The sequence below is a fragment of the Bos mutus genome, chromosome 16 (genome assembly GCF_027580195.1).
Source record: "Bos mutus isolate GX-2022 chromosome 16, NWIPB_WYAK_1.1, whole genome shotgun sequence".
Lineage (NCBI taxonomy): Eukaryota > Metazoa > Chordata > Mammalia > Artiodactyla > Bovidae > Bos > Bos mutus.
Genome location: NC_091632.1, coordinates 18,617,303 through 18,640,978, shown reverse-complemented (window position 1 = coordinate 18,640,978; position 23,676 = coordinate 18,617,303). Strand labels below are relative to the sequence as shown.

Here is a 23,676-nt window from a genome sequence, read left to right as displayed (position 1 = left end):
CAGACTATTTGCTGTTATTTTCCTGTCCCCTCCATATAATTGGGATGCCAAGCTAAAATGGGCAGGTCCAAAATTTAGATCAAGATTATTTTTACAGAACATAGATTTGCCATACTGAGTAATTGTGTAACACATTCTCTGTCTCTAACCATCACTTTCACATTTGATCTTGCATTTTAAAAGTCTTTTTTCTGTTTTGTTTTGCTCTGCTTGCTTTGTTTTTGTCTCTAGTGAAGCAGAATATGAAAACATGTCTATAAATAAATGTATAAATATATACAGTCTTCCTGAAACATTTTTAAAAAATATGTGATGAAAGTATTACTTGCAGGTATCCATAAATGTGTAGTATGTAGCCATTTTTTTTATCAGTCTTGAAATCTCTGATATCATAGTATAAATTTCATATCATTCTTCTGTTGCTTGACTAATTCCCACCCCCCACAAGAGTTGGGTGATTGAGTCTTGCTGTTTCTATTGTGAATAAAGTAAGTGTTTAGTTGATGAATTTCTAATCTGTCAGTAAAGCCTCAGGCAGGTTGGAGATCACCCGGCTTGTTTTTTCAACAGCTCCAGGGTCATATTAATCATGTGGAACAGTAAGTTTGTTTTAAAGCAAAACAAAAATAAAAACCTCTAAATTGCTAAGTACCAGATGTTAAAGCTGCAGGTGTGCTTCAGTCCCCTGAAAACTAATATTTTTAAAGGTATAACTATAGCATAGCCTCTGAATGATAAATTTTGAGGCAGATTGGTAGAAAAGTTTGCTACTTTGTGAAATATGTTTTTCTAGATGAGCAACTACACTGTTTCTGCCGACCGATCTTAGACTCATGAGGGCAGAGATTTTTGTTTGCCTTTGTTCTAGGTCACCTCTGATGTTGATAACTTGAGTAAGTTCCTTCTGAGTGCACAGATTCAACCAGCCATGGATTGCCTTGTACTGTTGTATGTATTTATTGAAAACAATCTGCATATAAGTGGACCTGTGCATTTCAAACCCACGTTGTTCAAATGGCAGCTGTACTGCTTCTTTTACTGAGGTCTTTCTTTAAGTTTAAACTGAGGGCAGTTGTCATGTTCTAAATATTTCAAAGCCAAGTACTCCCAAATGTCTTTAACTGTTATTATTACAGTCTCTAGACCTCATTTTTCTTCACCACCTTTCGCTGCTTTCATGTTTAGCACTTTACTGAGAGTCTAGCCTAACGTAACATAGGTCCTCAGTAAATATTTGTTGACTGAACAGATTGTTGATTTTGTCAGTCCTACAGTTTGGGATCCAAAGATCAATAATATACTGATCCTGTCTTCAAGGCGCTAAACAGCGTTTTTTAACTTGTGTGGATACTTTTACGTGCTCACATAACAGCTCAGACTGCCTGGATTCCTCCATTATGTTTAATTATAGTCTTATGCTGCTTCGTTGCATTATTTTCCATTCTTATAATTATTGATGAATATCAGTTGCATGTTTAATGATGTTAATCTTTCACATAAGACTGTAGGATTCTTGAGAGTAAGTGTTGCTCTGAGTTCCATGCCTAAAGCATGATAGGTATTCATAAATATCTGTTACTAACTGAATGACATAGACTGAATAGGTCAATTTTGAAAACTGTAGCACATCTTTTTTCATATTTGCTGCTACTGCTGCTAAGTCACTTCAGTCGTGTCCAACTCTGTGCGACCCCATAGATGGCAGCCCAGGCTCCCCTGTCCCTGGGATTCTCCAGGCAAGAACACTGGAGTGGGTTGCCATTTCCTTCTCCAATGTATGAAAGTGAAAAGTGAAAGTGAAGTAGCGACCCCATGGACTGCAGCCTTACTGTATGCTTAAAAAGTTGTAAGCATATGCCTATCTAGATAGAAGGTTTTTAAAGTTTGTGTAGTGTGCTACACTGAACAGGATGATGATTTTAAAAGGATATAATATCATAGCTCTATGGCTTAATAGTTTAGAGTGTTTTAAGGGAAGTAGAACATTAAAATGTGACAACATGTAACACTTAATTGTTGCCCCATAAATGTTAATTTTATTTTATAGCATTTAGTATGTCTATTTATTAGATAATTATTAGGCATTTGCTCTGTTCAAGGCAGTGTTATAGGTGACAAATCAAAGGTCAGATTCGTGTCCTCAAGAAGCCTGTAATCTGACTTGAAATAGAATTGTATACTTTATTAATTATGTGGGGCATGTAGTAAGGTCCTAAGAGTAACGAAGAACTCAAGAACATCAAGATTACTGACAGGACTTTAGGGTCTCCAGTGATTTGGTTGTAATAATTCAGTCAGAAAAAATACTTTGATGACAGGTGAGCAGTAACTTGTAATCTGTGGTGACAAAGGTTTGACATTAGTGTTTTCAAGTTTTAGTAAATTCTTTTGTTTTTTTCATTCTTTATTATTACTACTTTTATGTTTTGCTTTAACTAGTGGTCAGTTCTATAATAGGAGAATGAACAGGGAATCATCAGAACATTTAGCACAGGAACTATCCCTATAAGTGATTCAGAGAAAGCTTCAGAGCAGGTGACTCGAGTTCATTTTGAAGGATGAATACAGTAAAAGCGACTCTAAGCTTTTTAGGAATTAAACATTTGGATCAGATGTATTGTGACCAAAAATAAGACTTGTGTATTATTTTTGCTTTATCAGGTATTTGTTGAATTAGAAGGAATTAATTATTTAGAAGCAAAATACATTCCAAATTATGGAATAGGGTAAAAACATAAACATTTTAATAGAAAAATTAAGTGCTTTTACATGAACATTCTATTAGTTTAGAATTATCTTCACTTTTGCATTTACTCATTCATTCATTTATTTATTCAAAAATACTGGATGCATAATTTTACCAGTTGCACATCTGAGTCCAGATCTGCCAGTTACAGCTTCAGTTCAGTTCAGTCACTCAGTCATGTCCGACTCTGCAACCCCATGGACTGCAGCAAGCCAGGCTTCCCTGTCCATCACCAACTCTGGAGTTTGCTCAAATTCATGTCCATCGAGTAGGTGATGCCATACAGCCATCTCATCCTCTGTTGTCCCCTTCTCCTCCTGCCTTCAATCTTTCCCAGCATGAGGGTCTTTTCTAAGGAGTCAGTTCTTCACATCAGGTGGCCAAAGTATTGGAGTTTCAGCTTCAGCATCAGTCCTTCCAATGAATATTCAGAACTGATTTCCTTCAGGATTGACTGGTTGGATCTCCTTGCAGTCCAAGGACTCTCAAGAGTCTTCTCCAACACCGCAGTTCAAAAGCATCAATTCTTTGGTGCTCAGCTTTCTTTATAGTCCAACTCTCACATCCATACTGGAAAAACCATAGCTTTCACTAGTTGACAAAGTAATGTCTCTGCTTTTTAATATGCTGTTTAGGTTGGTCACAGCTTTTCTTCCAAGGAGCAAGCATCTTTTAATTTCATGGCTACAGTCACCATCTGCGCTGATTTTGGAACCCCACAAAATAAAGTCTCTCATTGTTTCCATTGTTTCCCCATCTATTTGCCAAGAAGTGATGGGACCAGGTGCTGTGATGTTTTTTTTTTTTTTTTTGAATGTTGAGTTTTAAGCCAACTTTTTCACCCTTCTCTTCCACTTTCATCAAGAGGCTCTTTAATTCTTCACTTTCTCCCATAAGGTTGGTGTCTTCTGTGTACCTGAGGTTATTTATATTTTCCCGGCTATCTTGAAGCACACTTACAGCTGTGTAACCTTAAACAAGTCCCCTTTGAACCCCACGTTCTCTTGGGTTGGTATTAGAATTTACTAAAAATGTTAGGGGGAATATATTCTGAACAGAAAGAGATATATAAATGTAACGTGATACTTACTAGAATTATTATAAAATGTTTAAATTATGTACCTTCTGAATTATAATTAAAGTCAATAATATTAAAGTATGAGATTAATGTTATATAGCGTGAATATATTTTCCTAATTATTTGAAATTAGAGTTTCCATGGAAAATCATGCAAAGTAGAGCTCAAATGTTCAAATTAGAGATTGAAATCAATGACTGTACATTTATGATTGTTAAACTTGTTGTAAGTATCTAGCTTTAGTCTCTAAGTATTTGATGTTATTTGCTTATTTAATTATTCTATTCTATAATACAGTTGCCAAGTAGTTGCTATGTTTAAAATACATATTTTGCCAGTAAGTATTTTAAAATAACTTAAGGGATGAAGAGCAATTTGTTTGTCAAAATGACTCACTTAAGGTGAGGAATAACTGGGTTTAAAATTTCTTAAATGTATTAGTCATCTCCTAGTAGATATTAACTTAATAATTCAGATGTACTTTATGCATAGTATCAGCTAAAAATTTAGAGACACACCTTTAAAATCTGGTGGAACCCGTCTTTGCTAATTCTGTCTTGGTATCAGAGGTGAAATTGATTTTTGTTGTTTGGTTAAACATTGATAATAAAGGAAAACAAGTAATGCTGAAGATGTATTTTCATGGCTAAATCACTGAGTAATGAAACCTCATTAACTTAGGAGTTAGGGATCTGGACGATCAAAGACGACAGCTAAGAGTTTAAGTTCTAACGTTTCTTTTTAACTTTCTTCTAAATAGTCCTACCTGTCAGCAGCTTGGAATGAAATTGAATATATCTACAACTTAGCATGTATTCATCATGTCCTTATTTTCTCTTTTGTTGACAGTTGCTTAAGAAAGATTGCTTTCTCATATGAATAATTTGAATTTGTCTGCAGTTAAAATTACCTGGTTTTAAGAAATGGTTAAGGTGTAATTTCCTTTTGAATAACATGTTGTTTGCATTTAAGATAGCAGCACTAAGGTGTTGGTAAAACTACAGTGCCTGAGATTCTAATTAAATTCTATATGCCCTCATAGGGACCTCCCTGGTGCTCCAGTGGTTAAGAAAGACTTCATGCTTTCACTGCTGGGGTCATGAGTTCAGGCACTGGTCAGGGAACTAAGACTCTGCATGCTGCACAGTACGTCCAAAAAATAAAATAAACGTGTATTAAAAAACAATTCTACATGCCCACACCCAAAACAGACACAAATTGTTATGATAGGGATTTATTCACTCTTGAAAAATGCTCTTCTTTAGTAAAACTGTCTCAGATTTGTATCAAATCAATATAATTTTGTATGACATTTTAAAATGAATATAGAGCGATGGAATGTCTTTTAAAGAGATATAAATTGTTTATACAAAGGATTTGACTTCTTTGAGCATTATGTTCACATATAACTATTCAGTATTAAAGGTGTAAATAATGTCATGAAAAATAAAGCCATTTTTGTGCTCTTTATAAATACTGAAGTAAAAAAGTAAAAAAAAAAAGTCTCTAGCATATAAGTTAAAAGAGTGCACTTAATACTTCATCCATTATTTGTGTTTGTATCTGAGGTAAAGATTTTAATGGCCCAAAGAAAAGCTTTAAGCAGTGATATTTGCTAATAGAAAAACCAAAGGTGTGTGTATGTTTTTAAAATAAATAAAATTGTACTTGCATTCGACTTTTAGACCTATGGATGAAGTTAGAGAAGCTTTTAAGCTGGTGAGCTAATGTAGTCTAGAAGTAAAGTGTTATGGCGATAAGTGGGAGCTATAGAAATATAGAAGACTGAATAAATCTGGAGAAAGTTCATAAGAACCATTTGTTGGTCTTTGTGACTGATCTGATATGGGAGTAGAACAAAAGAGAAAAATGTTTTGTGTTTAGTCATATGCTCAAAGAGGGGAAAAAAGAGTGGTTGTGCCCTTGATTCTAATAAGGTGTGGCTACTGAGGATTATTTCTCAACATGACAAACTGTTCTTCATGAGAAATTGATGAGAAGCAAGCAATTTTTTTAATCCATTTTAGTATCATAGATAATTATTTCAATAATTTTATGTGTCATCCTTGTAAGCACAGCCTCATGGATGTGCATACAGTATCAGTTCAGTTCAGTTGCTCAGTCGTGTCCGACTCTTTGCGACCCCATGAACCACAGCACACCGGGCCTCCCTGTCCATCACCAACTCCCAGAGTCCACCCAAACCCATGTCGATTGAGTCTGTGATGCCATCCAACCGTCTCATCCTCTGTTGTCCCCTTCTTCTCCTGCCTTCAATCTTTCCCAGCATCAGGGTCTTTTCAAATGAGTCAGCTCTTCACATCAGGTGGCCAAAGTATTGGAGTTTCAGCTTCAACATCAGTCCTTCCAATGAACACCCAGGACTGATCTCCTTTAGGATGGACTGATTGGATCTCTTTGCAGTCCAAGGGACTCAAGTGTCTTCTCCAACACCACAGTTCAAAAGCATCAATTCTTTTGTGCTCAGCTTTCTTTATAATCCAACTCTCACATCCGTCCATGACTACTAGAAAAACCATAGCCTTGACTAGATGGACCTTTGCTGGCAAAGTAATGTCTCTGCTTTTGAATATGCTGTCTAGGTTGGTCATAACTTTCTTTCCAAGGAGTAAGCGTCTTTTAATTTCATGGCTGCAATCACCATCTGCAGTGATTTTGGAGCCCAGAAAAATAAAGTCAGCCACTGTTTCCACTGTTTCCCCATCTATCTGCTGTGAAGTGATGGGACTGGATGCCATGATCTTAGTTTTCTGAATGTTGAGCTTTAAGCCAACATTTTCACTCTCCTCTTTCACTTTCATCAAGAGGCTATTTAGCTCCTCTTCACTTTGTGCCATAAGGGTGGTGTCATCTGCATATATGAGGTTATTGATATTTCTCCCAGCAATCTTGATTCCAGCTTCTGCTTCCTCCAGCCCAGTGTTTCTCATTATGTACTCTGCGTATAAGCACACAGTATATTGGGATACAAAAATGTCTATGGAATTCAAACCCAAGCAATAAGATATTTTACTTTGAATTTAAACAGTATTTACTGTTTCTCACTCTGCTATTCTCTAATCTTTGTAAATATTAATAAAGAGATCAATATGAAGTACAGTTGATCCCGGAGCAACATGGGGATTTAAGGGCACTGACCCTCCCACAGTCAAAAATCGCATGTAGCTTCACAGTATGGGCGGTACCTTGGGCTTCCCAGGTGGCGCTAATGGTAAAGAACCTGCTTGCCAGAGCAGGCAGACTTAAGAGACGTGGGTTTGATACCTGGTTGGGAAGATCCCCTGGATAAGGGCATGGCAACCCACTCCAGTGTTCTTACCTGGAGAATCCTATGGACAGAGGAACCTGGTGGGCTACGGTTCATGAGGTCACAAAGAGTCAGACATGTCTGAAGTGACTTAGCACACACGGGCAGTACTGCATCCATGGATTCAGCTGACCATGAATCATATATATTTAGTGGGAAAAAAAAAGTCATGTGTAATTAAATGGATCCATGCAGTTCAGACCTGTGTTATTTAAGGATCAACTGCAATTGCTTTCTCTAGAACAGCCGTGCTATCCCCTCTTGAGGCAAAGGAGGGAGGATGGCTCCGGGATCCACCCATGCTTCAACCAGAGTAATTCTGCTTTCATCTGTTTCACTTACTGGGATTTCCTGTCACATACCGGGAATTCCTGCCCGATTTTTTAGCACTAGTTTAAAAATGAAAACCATTTGTCTGTGTGATCCCTAAGAATGTTTTCAGTTCAAAAACTTTTAGTCAGTTTTAAATAAATTTAGCTAGGCTAGCCCTCACAAATTATTGTCAGCATAATGAAGTAGGAAGAAAACTTGTACTTGAATCCTCATTCTGTTGCTTATGATGCTCACATATTCACTTAGTGTCCCAGATTTTATTTTTCAGCTGTAAATGAGATAATGTACATACTTTGCTTAACATGTAGTTGTTTTAAGGTCAAACTAGTGATCACATTTTGCTTATATATTACAAATTTCAGGTGATCTAACTTTTTATGTAAATATTTTAGGTATGTAAGGTCTGTCCCATGGACTGTGGTTTGGCCCATGGGTTAGTTTGCCAGTCCTTGCTTTTGTATTAATATATGATTGCTTAGAATGATTAATTGCCAGAACTATCAATAAGTATATTATAAATTAATTCTAGTTAAGAGAGAAGGTTACCCTGTCTGTGTAGTTTGATTTTTAGTATCAGTTTATCTGTACTATCATATGGTAATCAGATTATAATTTGTGGACATCATTCAGAACTAGCTCTGTGGCTCTTTGGCAATCAGTTATGAAAGTACATAAAGTATTTTAAAAAGTATATCAGTCTGATATATAGTCCATAAAATTTAGTTCACCTACACTCAATAAAGAGCAAATTGTTATTTTAAAATCAAGTTGAAAAAAATAAAATTTTTAAAAAGTCAAGTTGAAGGAAAATGGAGCTCATTGTGTGTTTTTTATAGTGTTCTTCAAAGGTTATTTTTAAATGGTAATTATTCCCATCTTGATTAGTATTTATTATTATCTTCTTGCAGCCTGTATAAGTTCCTCTATGGATACTGAAGCTTCATTGGACAACACAGATGATGAACAACCAAAACAGCCAATTAAAACTACAATAGTGTTGAAAATTCAGCAAAACATAGGTATTATATTTCTTCTATAACATTGAAAAGATGATATTTTGGATTTGTGTTTTCTTGTTACTATACAACTATTTTCATTTTGTTTTCTTAAAAGAGCTAGATTAAGCTAGTTATTGAGTACTGTGGAAAGTGGTGGGAAGATTTATAAATAAAGCATTGTCCCAAATGCTTTCAAAAATGACACTTCCTATTAAATGTTTTGGTGTTTTTAGAAGAAAATTATGTTGAGTTTTGGGGAACAACAAGTATAGCAGCGCCAATGTTTTCCAAATTGGTGTTCCCAGGATTGCAGTTATGAAAGATTTTGATAGATATTCTATGAAGAGTCAAATTCAAATCTGAAAATTCTAACGCACTTTAATTTTAAAGTTTCCAAGAAGTATGGTGGTCACGTTACCATTTTTCAGTCTTAGTGATAAAAGAACATGTGACCTGTTGCTTAGTTAAGACTTTCGGCTGACTGAGAGTTAGAAGCCAGAAACTTCAGTTATTTTTCATGTCGCTTAACTCACTAGGTAAACTTAATTACCTAAATTTTTTGCACCTGTGTGTGTGTGTCTGGACTACTATGGTCAGTTTTTTGTTTTTTAACTTAAAATGCTCAGGGGAAAAATTAAAAATAAAAGTTGCCAACATAAGCTTAATAATTTTTAGATTTTAGTTTCTGTGGTTTTTGATAGCTATATAAATGACTTTGCATTGTGATGTCTCTTTGGTTTAAGCTAAGTTGCATGAGATGGCATGGCTGAAATGTCAATATAAATATTTGTAGAAGCCTTTTAAAGTATGGGTTAGTTTGTCTCTTAGATTGTCTCTTAGATGTGTATGAGTGCATTTGTGTATAAGAAAAGACACTTTTAAAAAAAGAAAAGACACTTTTATTTTAAGGGGTCAGTACCAGTCCAACCTTTGTAAAATATATTTTCAACTATTGCTACATTTTCCTCTAAGATTTTGCTGGCTTTCAGTGTCTGTATATGTGTATGCATATGCATTTGTGTCTCTGTATTGTTATTGTTGTTTAGCCCCATCAGTTACCTGCATTTCAAAGCCTAGGAGCAGTTAAACCTTTCTTTTGCTCATTCCATTTCCATTTGTTTTGTGTTTGTTTCACTTTAGGTGTGATTGCAGCATTTGCAGTTGCAGCCCTTGCTGCGGGTATCTCCTTTCACTACTTCAGTGATTAGGTTGAGGCACAGAGAGCTTCCTGATCATCCAGAGAACAGTGACCAACAATTATGAATCTTAAAGATGCAAACAAGCCATCTGCATTTAAGACAACAGCAGCCAGATCTGCTGCCAGATTCCTGTTAGATGTGTTTCTGACTAAAATGAAATCACCAGCTGCCTTGTTTAGCCTTGCTTCTATAAATTATAGGTGGCTCAGGCTTCCAAGAATAAAGTTATACATCTAGATGTAAGTTGCACATAACAAATCGTTATTGTCTGTTTTTTAAAATGTTCGAAATAATGGTTTATTTTCATAGATTTTAGTTTTGTTGACCTGAACTACATATTGGTCAGGACATTGAAAATTTGAATAGTCAAGAAGGGTGTCTGAGTATCTTAGTAATAGAATAATAAGAGAAATTTCTACAAGATGGGGCAACAACTTATTGGATAAGTTTGTACTTTCATACTCAGTTCCGAAATACTGATTGAGTTCCGATTGAGAGATAGAAACCTCTCCATACCTCTTTCAATGAGCAAGGATTGCCATAAATCATGAGCTTTCTCAGGTTATCTCAGGTATATCAGGTTAATATATATTAAATAAGACTTTTGCTTCCAGTAGTACTTTAGGTACTGCAGAACAACTAGATCTTGAATAAAATCTCCTTTGAATCCATTAATAGGCTCAAAGAAGGTAGAGGAAATCTCTAAGAACCATACTTCTATTTTCTATTTCCTGACAAAATGAACGCATTTTGATCTGTAAATTTTGACAACTCCATTAGGCCTAAGTTTGGCAGTAGTTGCCTGGATAACAAATACCAGTTGCAGCATTGCCGTATCCGTTCTCCTCAGACCAGAAACAAGGAGATAAATCTGAATCTGAGATGCCCCATCCAGGACAGCTGAAGTAGGCCTCAGTTTGCAATACCCTATAGTTCCTGGTAGAAACAAGATCTAGGCCCAAGATTCCCATAGATTAAGATAAAACAATACTATTTCATGACTGGAGATCACCAGGTACAAGTGGAAACTGGCTATTAATAGCATGAGGAAGAACCCGTAGAAATAAACTTTGGACTCACTTTTCCAAGGTGTCGTCATCAACACACATGAAGGATGGAACCACAGGCAGATCTGAAAAAGAAATGCAACTGCTAGATAAGAAATATATTACTTGCAATTAAAAAAAACCAAACATGTTGAATATGATATTAACTCAGCTGAATAGTCAATAAATAAACTGGAAGCTAGATACAAAGAAATTACCCAGTGTGCAGCAAGGAGAAAGAAGGTGCTAGAAAATGAATATTAAGGAGAAGGTAAGAGATGTGGAAGGAAAAATTATGAAGACTAGAAGTACCAGCAGGAGAGAGTAGAGAGGATGAAGTGGCAATATTTGAAGAAGTAACAGAATTTTCCACGTTGGTTGGAAAAACACAAATTCATAAATTCAGGAAGCACAGTATATCCCAAGCATATATAGATGAAATCTAAGCCTAAACTCAATATATTATAACTGTGAGATATCAAACAAAAGATTCTTAAAGCAGTCAAAGTGAGGAGAAGATCATCGGTGAAGGCAAGACAGAACTTCAGAAGGCTTCTCGATAGCAACAGGGACTCCAAAGATGGTAGAATAGTGGCTGTAAAATTCTGAGAAAAAAAATTAGCAACTTGGAATTTGTATGTAGCAAACTGAAATAAAGCTACATTCAAATAAAAAGCAGATTTTACCATTAGTGGAACTTCATTAAAGAAATTGCAAAAGGAGGATCTTCAGGAAGGAAAATGATTTCAAAAGGACAGTCTGAAATTAAAAAACTAGTAAGCAAATAAATGAAAAACATGTAAATCAAAAGTGTTTTTTGTATAAAACAATTGTAATGAAAGAAGTGTTTATAAGAAGCAAAATTGTAATTAAATAAAACATTTTATGCAGTATTAATGTGGACTTTCAAAATAGGATCTAATTGAAAAACAGTAATAACTGTTTTTTTTCCCCATAAGATGGGAGGGGAGTGATTAGAATTAAAGTGTTCTGAAGTGTTTTATTATTCAGAAAATGGGTTAAGATACTATTTAACTTTGAAATTATGTCAAACATGTATCATAAAATTTATAACTGTTAAAATAATAGATATGAAATGAACAGTTCCAAAGAAAACTTTAAATATGGAATAGGAAGACAAAAACTCAATACAAAAGGGAAAGAAATTAGGGGTGGGGGAGGGACAAAATTAGTAAGATAATAATGATAACAAGTCAGATAATGAAAATAACTATGAATAGGCTGCTGCTGCTGAATAGGCTAAACCCAGTTAAAAACATTGATTCCATTTTTTTGAAAATCTGGTATAGGCTGGATTTTTTAAAGGATGAAAAAGATGGGCAAATAGCAAAGGAAAATATATGTAGCTTTGGTGCTATCAAATCAAAATTAAACTTTATGATAATATTATTAAAGATGGAGAAAACCTCTAAATAATGGTAAGAGGATCAATTCATTAGAAATATATATATAATTTTAAATTTCTATGTGCTTAATAAAATGGCCTCAAAATGTGTAATGCATGCGTGCTAAGTCACTTCAGTCGTGTCCAACTTTTTGCGACCTTGGGTGGTAGCCCACCAGTCTCCTCTGTCCTTGGGATTCTCCAGGCAAGAACACTGGAGTGTGTTGCCTCCAGCGGATGTCCGGACCCAGATATCGAACCTGCGTCTCTTATGTCTCCTGCGTTGGCAGGCAGGCTCCTTACCACTATGCCACCTGGGAAGCCCAGGCTGAAGCCACAGATGGAGCAGAAATCAGAAATTTTAACAGCTCTCAGTTACTAACAACTCAGACCAAAAAAAAATGAAGACACAGATTTTAATAATGCAGTTAACAGTATTGATTTGATGACCACATTTAGAATGATTAGCAGAGAACATTCTTCTTAAGCATTGTGTTTTAGCAAGAATTGGCCATTATTAGCCATGAAGTAAGTTACAATAAATTTCATGAAGTTGGTAGTAAATGAATAGAGATAAATTAGAAGTTGGTTATTTTAAAAACTAATAAAAGTTATTTCTTAATCATGGTTTTACAAGATTAAAAAAGCTTCATAGATGAAAGAAAAAAACATACTTAGAACCTAATTCTGTGTTACATTTGGAAACACTGGGTGACGCACCAGAAAGTGCACTTAGAGGAAAATGATCTTAAATGCTTAAAGGCTAAGTGTATAACTTAGGAAAAGGTTGACAGAATAAACACAGTATAAAGCAGGAAGACACAGGAAAAGGGAGGAAATCAATGAGTTAGAAAACATAGAATCACAATGTCAATGTTGTTTTCACGACAAAACAGATGGATGTATTTGAGTGAGAAGAAAACAAGTCTAAACAACATAAAGATTGAAAATGGGGTCTTAACCTATAGCAGAGATGAAAATGATAGATTACCAGGAGCATTTCTAATGTGTTTGAAAATTTAGACAAAATAGACCAAGGTCTAGGAAAGTCTTTCCCTTAAATTGGCTGAAGAAATAGACAAGCTATGTACTACTTACTCAATAGTATTGAATAGAAAATACTTTTAAAATTTTTGATAAAGAACATCCAAATGTTTTACTTCCCTTTCGAAGACTGTGCTATTTGAACGTTTCATGCAAACTCAATAGATAATGAGGGAATACTCTTCAGCTTAATTTACAAGGCCCGTGTAGTTTTTATTGATACTAGAATCAGACATTTGGTAGGAGAAAAGAAAATTGCAGACTTACAGCACTTATTAACACAGATCTGAAAGTCAAAAGCATTACTGATAAACTGAATTCAACATTATATAAAAAGGATAATGCATCATGATGAAGTTGTATACATTAAAAATCAGGAACATGACAAGGATGCCTATTATCACACAAATTTCTATTCATCATTGTCCTGTAAGAAAAAGAGCAAAAGAGAAATGGCATTTTAAGAGGGTGTGACTAAACATTTGAAAAGATGTTTAATTTCAAGTGATCAACTAATTAAAAGACCACGATGAATACTATTTTACATCCAATAGATGGAAAAATTAAGAAATACGACAGTACTGTTGAAGATGCACATCAAGAAGATTTCTAAAGGTGGGGTTGTAAACTGGTACACTTTGGAAAGCAATTGGACATTATCTTGTATAATTAAGCATTCATGTATTCTAAAACCTAACCATTCTACTCCTGCATGTATACCTTTAGATTCGTGCATATGTGCGCAAGAGTACATGTGTGGGAATGTTAAGGCAGCTCTGTTTGTAGCCACCACTGACAAGAAAATAAACAGTTGTAGGTTTTGTAATTTTATTTAGCAGTGAGAATGACCTGAGAATAAAGGGATGATTAAATAAAGCAAGCCTTAGAAGCCTACGTAAAGTTTTTATAAAGCTTAGAAACAAATCTAAGCTATATTATTTTGGAATACATATATTTGTATAAAAGCTTTTTTTTTTTTTTGAAGTAAAAGAGCTCAACATTCAGAAAACAAAGATCATGGCATCTGGTCCCGTTACTTCAAGGCAAATAGATGGAGAAACAGTGGCAGACTTACTTTTTTGGGCTCCAAAATCACTGCAGATGGTGATTGCAGCCATGAAATTAAAAGATGCTTACTCCTTGGGAGAAAAGTTATGACCAACCTAGACAGCATATTAAAAAGCAGAGATGTTACTTTGCCAACAAAGGTCCATCTAGTCAAGGCTACAGTTTTTCCAGTAGTTATGTATGGATATGAGAGTTGGATTATAAATAAAGCTGAGCACCGAAGAATTGATGTTTTTGAACTGTGGTGTTGGAGAAGACTCTTGAGAGTCCCTTGAACTGCGAGGAGATCCAACCAGTCAATCCTAAAGGAAATCAGTCCTGAATATTCATTGGAAGGACTGATGTTGAAGCTGAAACTCCAATACTTTGACCACCCAATGCGAAGAGCTGACTCATTTGAAAAGACCCTGATGCTGGGAAAGATTGAAGGTGAGAGGTGAAGGGGATGACAGGATGAGATGGTTGGATGGCATCGCTGATTCAGTGGGCATGAGTTTGGGTAAACTCCAGGAGTTGGTGATGGACAGGGAGGACTGGCGTGCTGCAGTCCATGGGATTGCAGAGAGTCAGACATGACTGAGAGACTGAACTGAACTGAACTGAAAGGAGCATGTAGTAAGAATTCATGGTTACCATTTCAGAGTGAGAGTGAAGCAAAATGGAAAGATGAGAAGGAACAAACGAACCAATTAGACAGTATTGGTGATGTTTTAGTTCTTGGTTGAAATGAGCTTTTTTAATTGAAGTATATTTGATTGATTAGTGTTGTGTTAAATTCTGCTGTAAAGCAAAGTGACTCAATTATATACATGTATACATTCTTTTTTAATATTTTTTTCCATTATGGCTTATCCCAGGAGATTATATATAGTTCCCTGGGCTATACAGTAGGACCTTATTATCTATCCATTCTAAGTGTAATAGTTTGTATCTATCTCCTAACCAAACTTCCAGTCCGTCACTCACTCCCTTCCCCGCCATGGCAAACACATCTGTTCTCTGTGAGTCTGTTTCTATCCTGTGAGTCTTGTTTCTGTCTGTGGTCTGTGCCATAATTTAGATTTCACATGTAAGTGATATTATATGGTATTTGTCTTTCTGAATGACTTCACTGAGTATGATAATCTCTAGTTGCATCCATGTTGCTGCAAATGGCATTATCTTTTTTATGGCTGAATAATATTGCATTGTAAATATGCACTGCATCTTTATCCATTTATCTGTTGATGGACATTTAGCTTATTTCCATGTCTTGGCTATTGTGAATAGGGCTGCTATGAACATAGGGGTGAATGTATCTTTTTGAATTATTGTTTTGTCTGGGTGTATGCCCAGAAGGGGATTGCTGGATCATATTGCAACTCTACTTTTAGTTTTTGAGGAACTTCATACTGTTTTCCATAGTGGCTGAACCAACTTACATTCTCACCAACACTGTAGGAGGGTTCTGTTTTCTGCACACCCTCTCCAGCATTTGTTACTTGTAGACTTTTAAATGATGGGCATTCTGACTGGTGTGAGGTGTAGTTAGGTTATAGTTTAGATTTGCATTTCTCTAATAGTGATGTTGAACATCTTTTCATGTGCCTACTGGCCACCTATTTGTCTTCTTTGGAGGAATATCTATTCAAGTCTTTACCCATTTTTTTGATTGGGTTTATTTTGTTGAGTTTTGTGAGCTGTTTGCATATATTTGGAGATTAAGCCTTTCTTAGTCATATCATTTGCAAATATTTTCTCCCACTCCTTAAGTTGTCTTTTCATTTTTTTTTTCTTTTTATGGCTTTCTTTGCTATGCAAAAGCTTGTAAGTTTGATTAGGTCATATGTATTTATTTTTTGAAATGAGTTTCTTGATCATTTTATATCCTTAATGATGTTAGCACATGTGTTGCTTTGATTGTTTATTACTAACAAACCATCCCTAAACGTAATTGACTTGAAACAATAACCATTTCATTTTTCAAATAATTCTGAGTTGACAGGTATCATTGGCTGATTCTGCTCTAAATGGTGTCTAGAGCTGTGCATGGGATTTTCCAGGCAAAAATTCTGGAATGGGTTTCCATTTCCTTCTCCAAGGAACCTTCCTGACCCAGGGGTTGAACCTACATCTCCTGCATTGGCAAGTACATTCTTTACTATTGAGCCACCAGGGAAACCCCAGTACAGTAGTACAGTATTTGTTTTTATTTAGTCACTAAGTTGTGTCTGACTCTTTTATGACCCCATGAATTGTAGCCTGCCAGGCTCTTGTTTTTCAGTACTTCTCAGGGAACGCAGTGGTAAAAAAAAAAATCTGTCTGCCAATGCAGAAGATGCAAGAGATGTGGGGTTAATCCCTGAGCTGGGAAGATCCTCTGGAGTAGGAAATGGCAGCCCGCTCCAGTATTTTTACTTGGAAAATTCCATGGACAGAGGAGCCTGGCAGGTGACAGTCCATGGGGTCACAAAGAGTCAGACACAACTGGGCACACGCATGCACACACATACACACATACACACACACAAAATTTTCTGGGAGGCTGATCAGGCTTGAAACATCCAAAATAATTTATTCACATGATTGGCTATTGATGCTGGCTGTTTCTTGGGTACTCAACTCTCCCACCTCAATTCTCCATGCAGCTGTAGTTCTGTCATGATGGCTGGACTTCTTCCTATCATGATGGCCGGAATCCAAGCAGTAGCATCCCAAGTGAGAGTTCCAAGAAAGTAGAAGCTGTAGGTTCTCCTGAGGTCTTGGCTTGGAAGTCTCAGAACATCACTTTCTCTACATTGTATTTCTCTATATTGTATTGTTCAGAAAACTAATCTACAGGACAAGCCTGGATTAAAGGGGAAAAGGAAGAAGAAATTTTACCTCTCAGTGGTTATGTATATGCAAGAAGAAAAAGGCTTGATGGCAGCCATCTTTGGAAATTAGTTACCATAATATACCCCTGGCTATAGCAGTTCATGTTCCTGACATGTGGAAAATGCATTCACCACTTCCTCAAACACCATAAAATTCAGGCTCAAGGCTCATAATTTTGTCTTCTGAATCAGTTTTAGGTATACATGAGCAACCATTGCTGCAGTTTCAATCTAAAGATTGGAGAAGGAAATGGCAACCCACTCCAGTATTCTTGCCTGGAGAATTCCAGGGACAGAGGAGCCTGGTGGGCTGCTGTCTCTGGGGTCCCACAGAGTCAGACACAACTGATATGATTTAGCAGCAGCAGCAATCTAAAGATGCATGAACTAAAGAACCAACTTTTCTGCCTCCGCTCATCCGGCATACAATGGCAAGACAGGCAGTTGACACTCTTGTTCAAAAAGAAGGGAAATTGGAGGTACAGCGCAGTAAATGCTCCATAGTAATTCTGAACTTAAGTTGGGCATATGTCTAATTCATCATGTTCTGTGAGCAGAGAATGTGTGTCAGTTAGGACCTAATTCTAATCCCTTGGGAGTGATTTTCAAAATTGTGGCTTTATTCTGAGTCATTTTCCATGAGACATAGCAAATGTTTGAAGCTGAAAAGCTTTCTCAACTTGCTCCCTATTCTTAAAGGTTTAAGGCTCAGAAGCCTCTTTTTATTTTGAACGATCTCTCCCTTTAAGACTAAACTGATGTAATTCCTTTAAAAATACCTTTTATTTACTGTGAAGCAAATTATCCATTCCATTATATAAAAGGCATGCCCACAAATCTGTTCAAGATGGACATTGCTGGGGTCCAGCCCCAGCAGGATCCAGGGGTACCCTCAGGATGACGGCTTAGGCGATAAGGATAGCAAAGCGGAGAGCAGGGCTTGATCTTCCTTGATAAACACAGAAAGCCAATAAAGCTCCTGTGTTCCAAGGAGTCATCCTGAAAGAAGAACAGAGAGAGAAAAGGAGGGAAAAGGAAAAAAAGAACGACACGGGGAGACCCAGCTTCGGTGAGCGAGGCCCATAACTTTATTTTCAAAAGGAACTTTTATACCTTGACTTGTACATAGAGGGAAATGAAAGATGCAAAGTCATACAGAGTCAGCCCAAACATTATATCTGTTTTGTCTTTATCGAAACCAGGATTTTTTCTGCATACCTTTCCCATAAACAATGTTGTGTACATTATCTTCTGGCCTTGGAGGCCTGTGGACATTTTATGACCCTTTTTTGATAAAGGCTGTTCAACCAGAAAACTTGTTTTCCCTTAAAGTGTTTCTTCTTTATTTCTCCCAGCCTCAGAAAGTACTAAACAGAGTTACATTCTCAGGGAGCAAAGGTGCAGTAAGTTACAACAAAGAAAGAACCAATTAGCTCAAAGGTCTGATGTGGTTAATTCCAAAGCTGCTACTTGTTTTCCTTACATTCCAACTATGTTAACCAACGCACTCCCAGGTGCACAATGGATAAGGGATATGGGAACCTGGCAGCAAGCATTGGCCCAATAATGAAGCCCTTTACCAGTACTATCTATTCTAATAATTTTTCATCCCTTAAAGGACTCTATGCTCATTAGGACTTTTAGAATGTTTTGGCTTCCTGTGCCTTTCAAGGTTGGGGAGTTGTGAACAATCATGTGTGTTAATTGCAAGAGTATGGATAAACCTGTCAGGCAAGCTAGAAAGCCATCAGAGGGGTTAAAATAGAAATATTCCTTTCATGCCCAAGAGACTTATTAACTAAAGCCCTAAGTTGACTTTTTCCAGAGAAAGGTGGTCAGGGATAGCCCCCTGTTAATGTCAGAAGAGTTCGTCAAAGGCACAAAATAGTAAGACAGATTCTGGTTTTGGGGTAGATGCTCGAGCAGATTCAGGGGGTCCCTCGAGGCCTGATCTGCCGTTGCCTGTCAGGTCTCTTCCACATGACCTTTTTCATGGGTGGGATCTCCCGTGGTGGCTCCCAGCAGGACATCTCTCTCTCCTCTGAGCTGAGATTCAGGGCACTGAAGGACAATACCCTTGAAAATCTTAGATACCTGTTGTCTAGCTTAGGGGACTACAGTCTGTGCTCATATGATTCTTAGAAGTCTTTTTGTTTGCCTAAGAGATCTATGAGTTACTGGCTTAAATATTTCCAAAGTCTTAAAGGTTATTATAGCTGCACCCTTGATGCCATGTTTCACTAGCAGTTCCCTGGCTTTGATCTTTGCCCACAGGGCATTTCCTTCTTGAGAAACTCTTGCTATCTGGACAAGGTGTTCTGGGCCCTTTCTGTTTTTTATAAAATTTTCTCCGAAACTGAAGTTTCTTATTTAGTTCATCTCTTTCTTCTCATATTTGATCATGGCCAGTTAAAAGAAATCAGTTGGCATTTTCAGTATTCTGCCTGGAAATCTCCTCAGCAAGATCTACAAGTTTATTAGGTTACTTCTCCTTAGCAATTTTCACAAGTTTATTAGTTCTATATTTCACATTATTGCAGGGGAAGTGCTGCCTTTCACAAGGGTTGTCATTTAATGACAGTTTCCTCTAGCCACCGGTGTTTCCTGAAGATTCTACAGCCTCCATTTCCTTCTCAGTTTCAAAGTTAAAGATACATGTTCAGTTTTGGGCCACTAGAACCCTTAGTGACTTAGTGACTGAACAACAACAACGATAGTTGATTTCCAATGTCAGTTTTAGATGTACAGCAAAGTGATTCAGTTATACTTGTGTGTGTATATATACATGAATATAAATATATACATAGTCTTTTTAGAAAAAGATTTTTTTCACTCGATTTGTTTAGTTTGTTAAGGGGATCTTACGTTTACGGAACTGTAAAGAGAAACTTGATAATGAGGATGAAGGTACTTTAATCAGCTCAGATTCTATTTTAGTCAAATCCAATTAATTGTAGATATGCCAGATGCCTGCCCATGATTAAAATTCTGAATGTCAATAAGCTAAGATGCTGACTGCAATATCTACATCTACACAAAAATTATGTCATTTAAAAATATTTCTAAGATTTCTATGCTTTCAAATTAGTACTACTGATAATAATTTTCTGTATTTTAATTATAAATTAAATAATAGCTAATGATAATGGAGAGTAGAGTTGTATCCCTAGATCTTTCAGTTAATAAACAACAAAACTGCAGGAAGTCACTTAACTGCTTTGATCTTTAGATTGAAACAAATTCTAACAACATTAAACTCTCTCATTATATATTACTTTACAGTTTACAACAGAGGAGGAAATGGCAACCCACTCTAGTATTCTTGCCTGGGAAATCCCGTGGACAGGGGAGCCTGATGGGCTATAATCCATAGGGTTGCAAAAAGTCTGACATGACTTAGCAACTAAACCACCAACCACAGTTTACAGAGTATTTTCATTTTTACCATTTTCATTCCTTTATTATTTTTATCATACTTTAAAAATATTTATTTGGCATGTGGGATTTTTCACAGTGGCTTATGGACTCTCTAGTTGACCACAGGGCTATAGTGGTTGCAGCGCACATGGATTTCAGTAGTTGTGGCACGCAGGCTTAGCAGCTTCGTGACTTGTGGACTCTTACTTCTCGGACCAGGGATCAAACTCACTTCCCCTGAATTGCAAGGTGAATTCTCAACTACTGGACTACAAGGGAAGTTGCTATCCTACTTTTTTTAAACAATTCAGAAATTGAGGTTCAGGAAAGTATCAATAACTTACTAATCATAGTAGTTCAGTTCAGTTCATTTCAGTCGCTCAGTAGTGTCTGACTCTTTGCGACCCCATGAATCGCAGCATGCCAGGCCTCCCTGTCCATCACCAACTCCCGGAGTTCACTCAGACTCACGTCCATCGAGTCAGTGATGCCATCCAGCCATCTCATCCTCTGTCATCCCATTCTCCTCCTGCCCCCAATCCCTCCCAGCATCAGAGTCTTTTCCAGTGAGTCAACTCTTCACATGAGGTGGCCAAAGTACTGGAGTTTCAGCTTTAGCATCATTCCTTCCAAAGAAATCCCAGGGCTGATCTCCTTCAGAATGGACTGGTTGGATCTCCTTGCAGTCCAAGGGACTCCCAAGAGTCTTCTCCAACACCACAGTTCAAAAGCGTCAATTCTTCGGCACTCAGCTTTCTTCACAGTCCAACTCTCACATCCATACATGACCACAGGAAAAACCATAGCCTTGACTAGACAGACCTATGTTGGCAAAGTAATGTCCCTGCTTTTGAATATGCTATCTAGGTTGGATATAACTTTCCTCCAAGGAGTAAGCGTCTTTTAATTTCATGGCTGCAGTCACCATCTGCAGTGATCTTGGAGCCCCCAAAAATAAAGTCTGCCACTGTTTCCCCATCTATTTCCCATGAAGTGATGGGACCGAAACCATGATCTTTGTTTTCTGAATGTTGAGCTTTAAGCCAACTTTTTCACTCTCCACTTTCCCTTTCATCAAGAGGCTTTTGAGTTCCTCTTCACTTTCTGCCATAAGGGTGGTGTCATCTGCATATCTGAAGTTATTGATATTTCTCCCGGCAATCTTGATTCCAACTTGTGCTTCTTCCAGTCCAGCATTTCTCATGATGTACTCTAGTTGGTAGAGCATATATATGTTAAGGGGAAAGATGCTGATGAAAGAGAGTGATTGAATATGCAGAAGCAAGAGGGATAACTATACAGGAGAAAACATGAAGATAAGATTCCTGAGAAGGAGGGAGGTGATATTCTCTAAAGCATAGGCAGCTATTGGTCCTGGGAGAAGGAACATCTATTCTAATATGGTAGGTCAGAGAGAGAAGAAAATTGGTGCAGGTGTATATGGGCTTGTAGATTCAGTAGTGGAAACTTAAGTTCATCTGATGCCTTCAGATCTTTATGAAGTTGGCAAGGTAATCTACTGTGAGTGAAGAAAGATGAGCATGAATAAGATTTCACAGGCTTGTTGCAAAGAACGGAAGATCAAGTCCATCAAACAAACATCGTAGGATTACCAGGTACTGGTAACCCCATTTGAGGTTGATAATAATAAATAGGTGGACTTCTATGATTCCCCCTCCAAGTAGTCTGACTTCTCAGATTTAAGAATAGAAAAAGTAAATGGCAGATTTAAGGGTCTTGTTCAACAGATAAGCTGAAAGCAAAGGCCAAGAAATTTAAGATATTTCCCATAATGTTTTTAAAGGATATTATTTAAATAATGAACCATGAATCTAAACTGAATAAAAAAATGGAGAGAAAGGGCAAAAAGCAGTGTGATAGAGAAAGAGAATGTTCTGGTGAATTGTATTAATGCACTGAAGATCGAGAAAAAAATAAAAAACTCAGAATTTTGGTAGTTGAAGAATAAATACAGAGACGTGATTGTGATCATAAGCAAGAATGCTTGGAATAGTGATTTGAGAAGAAACACATAGATGATAGCAAATGAAGTGCATGATTGTGGTAAACTAGGTTATTGGAGATAAAGAAATGAGGCAGTCAAGGAACTGAGTTCAGATTATGGAAGGATGATCTGGTAGAATAATGATAATGCTCAACATGATAATAGAACTTGAAGCATAAGAGAAGGCTGTGTGCGTTTAGTATGATATTTTTAATAAATGAAGGAGAATAATTGGAATGTCACTAGTTGACAAGTGACAAGTTTCAAGGGGGAAGGAAACGTGATGCAAACAACGTGAGTCTTGAAAAGCACATAATATTTTTTACAGAAGAATGTGGGAGCAATGATCTAGAGTGAAGGAGAGTGTCAATGCTATTTGGATTTTGAAAAAATAGACAAGTACCACTTGAAAGCAATAAAGCGAAAGAGGATCTTTTGAAGAACTGTGTCCCACTTATGGCAAAGATGTGGAAGGAATGTTTGGGAGAAAAGATTGAAAATAAAGGGAAGCGTACTGCTTTTAGAGAGGAAATGGAAGTGAACGGTGATAATGATACAGTAGCACATTATGGCAAACAGCAGGTCGGGGGTGGGCGAGCAGTAGTGAGTGGGAAGAGGCCGGGAGAGCTTTCACTTTGGATGTTGACTGTGATAATGCAAGGTTAAGAGTCATAACCGATTTAATCTCAGTGTCCTAAAGTTTAATCTGTTTTACAGTGACATAGCGTATTAACTTTTGAAAATATTCTTTGTGTGCTAGATAGGGGAAAATTATTAGTTCACTACTTATTGGTTACAATGTTTTATATGTCCCTTAGATCAAACTTGTTAATATGTGGTTAATAGCTACATTGATAATGATGTATTAAGGATCAAAGGAACTGAGCTGAAATATCTGGTGGTGAATTAATCACTTTCTTCCTGTATTTTATTTAAAGAATTTTTATTTAAAAAGTTTTTTTTGGCTGCAGCATGCAGGATCTTAGTTCCCCGACAATGGATTGAACCTGTGTCCTCTACCATGGAAGTGCAGAGTCTTAAAACCCTGGACTGCCAGGGACCTTCACCTGTATTTTATTAATTTGTACTGTGTATATTTTATAACATTTTATTAGGTATTTGTAAGCTTAAAATTAATAGATCTTCCTGTTAAA

The 23,676-nt window shown here is 36.7% G+C and overlaps 1 protein-coding gene across 2 annotated transcripts in view; it reads left to right on the top strand.

Moving 5' to 3' along the window:
- ODR4 (odr-4 GPCR localization factor homolog) overlaps positions 1-12,251 on the top strand; it is a 38,884-nt gene extending 26,633 nt beyond the window's left edge. Inside the window, exons 12-13 of one of the 2 annotated variants that reach the window (XM_070384779.1) lie at positions 8,394-8,504; positions 9,624-12,251. In XM_070384779.1, the coding sequence (XP_070240880.1) occupies positions 8,394-8,504; positions 9,624-9,691 (179 nt within the window). In that variant the 3' untranslated portion in view covers positions 9,692-12,251. The remainder of the gene's footprint in view (positions 1-8,393; positions 8,505-9,623) is intronic. The other variant, XM_070384778.1, reaches the window with a different exon arrangement.
- Positions 12,252-23,676: the final 11,425 nt, after the last annotated feature.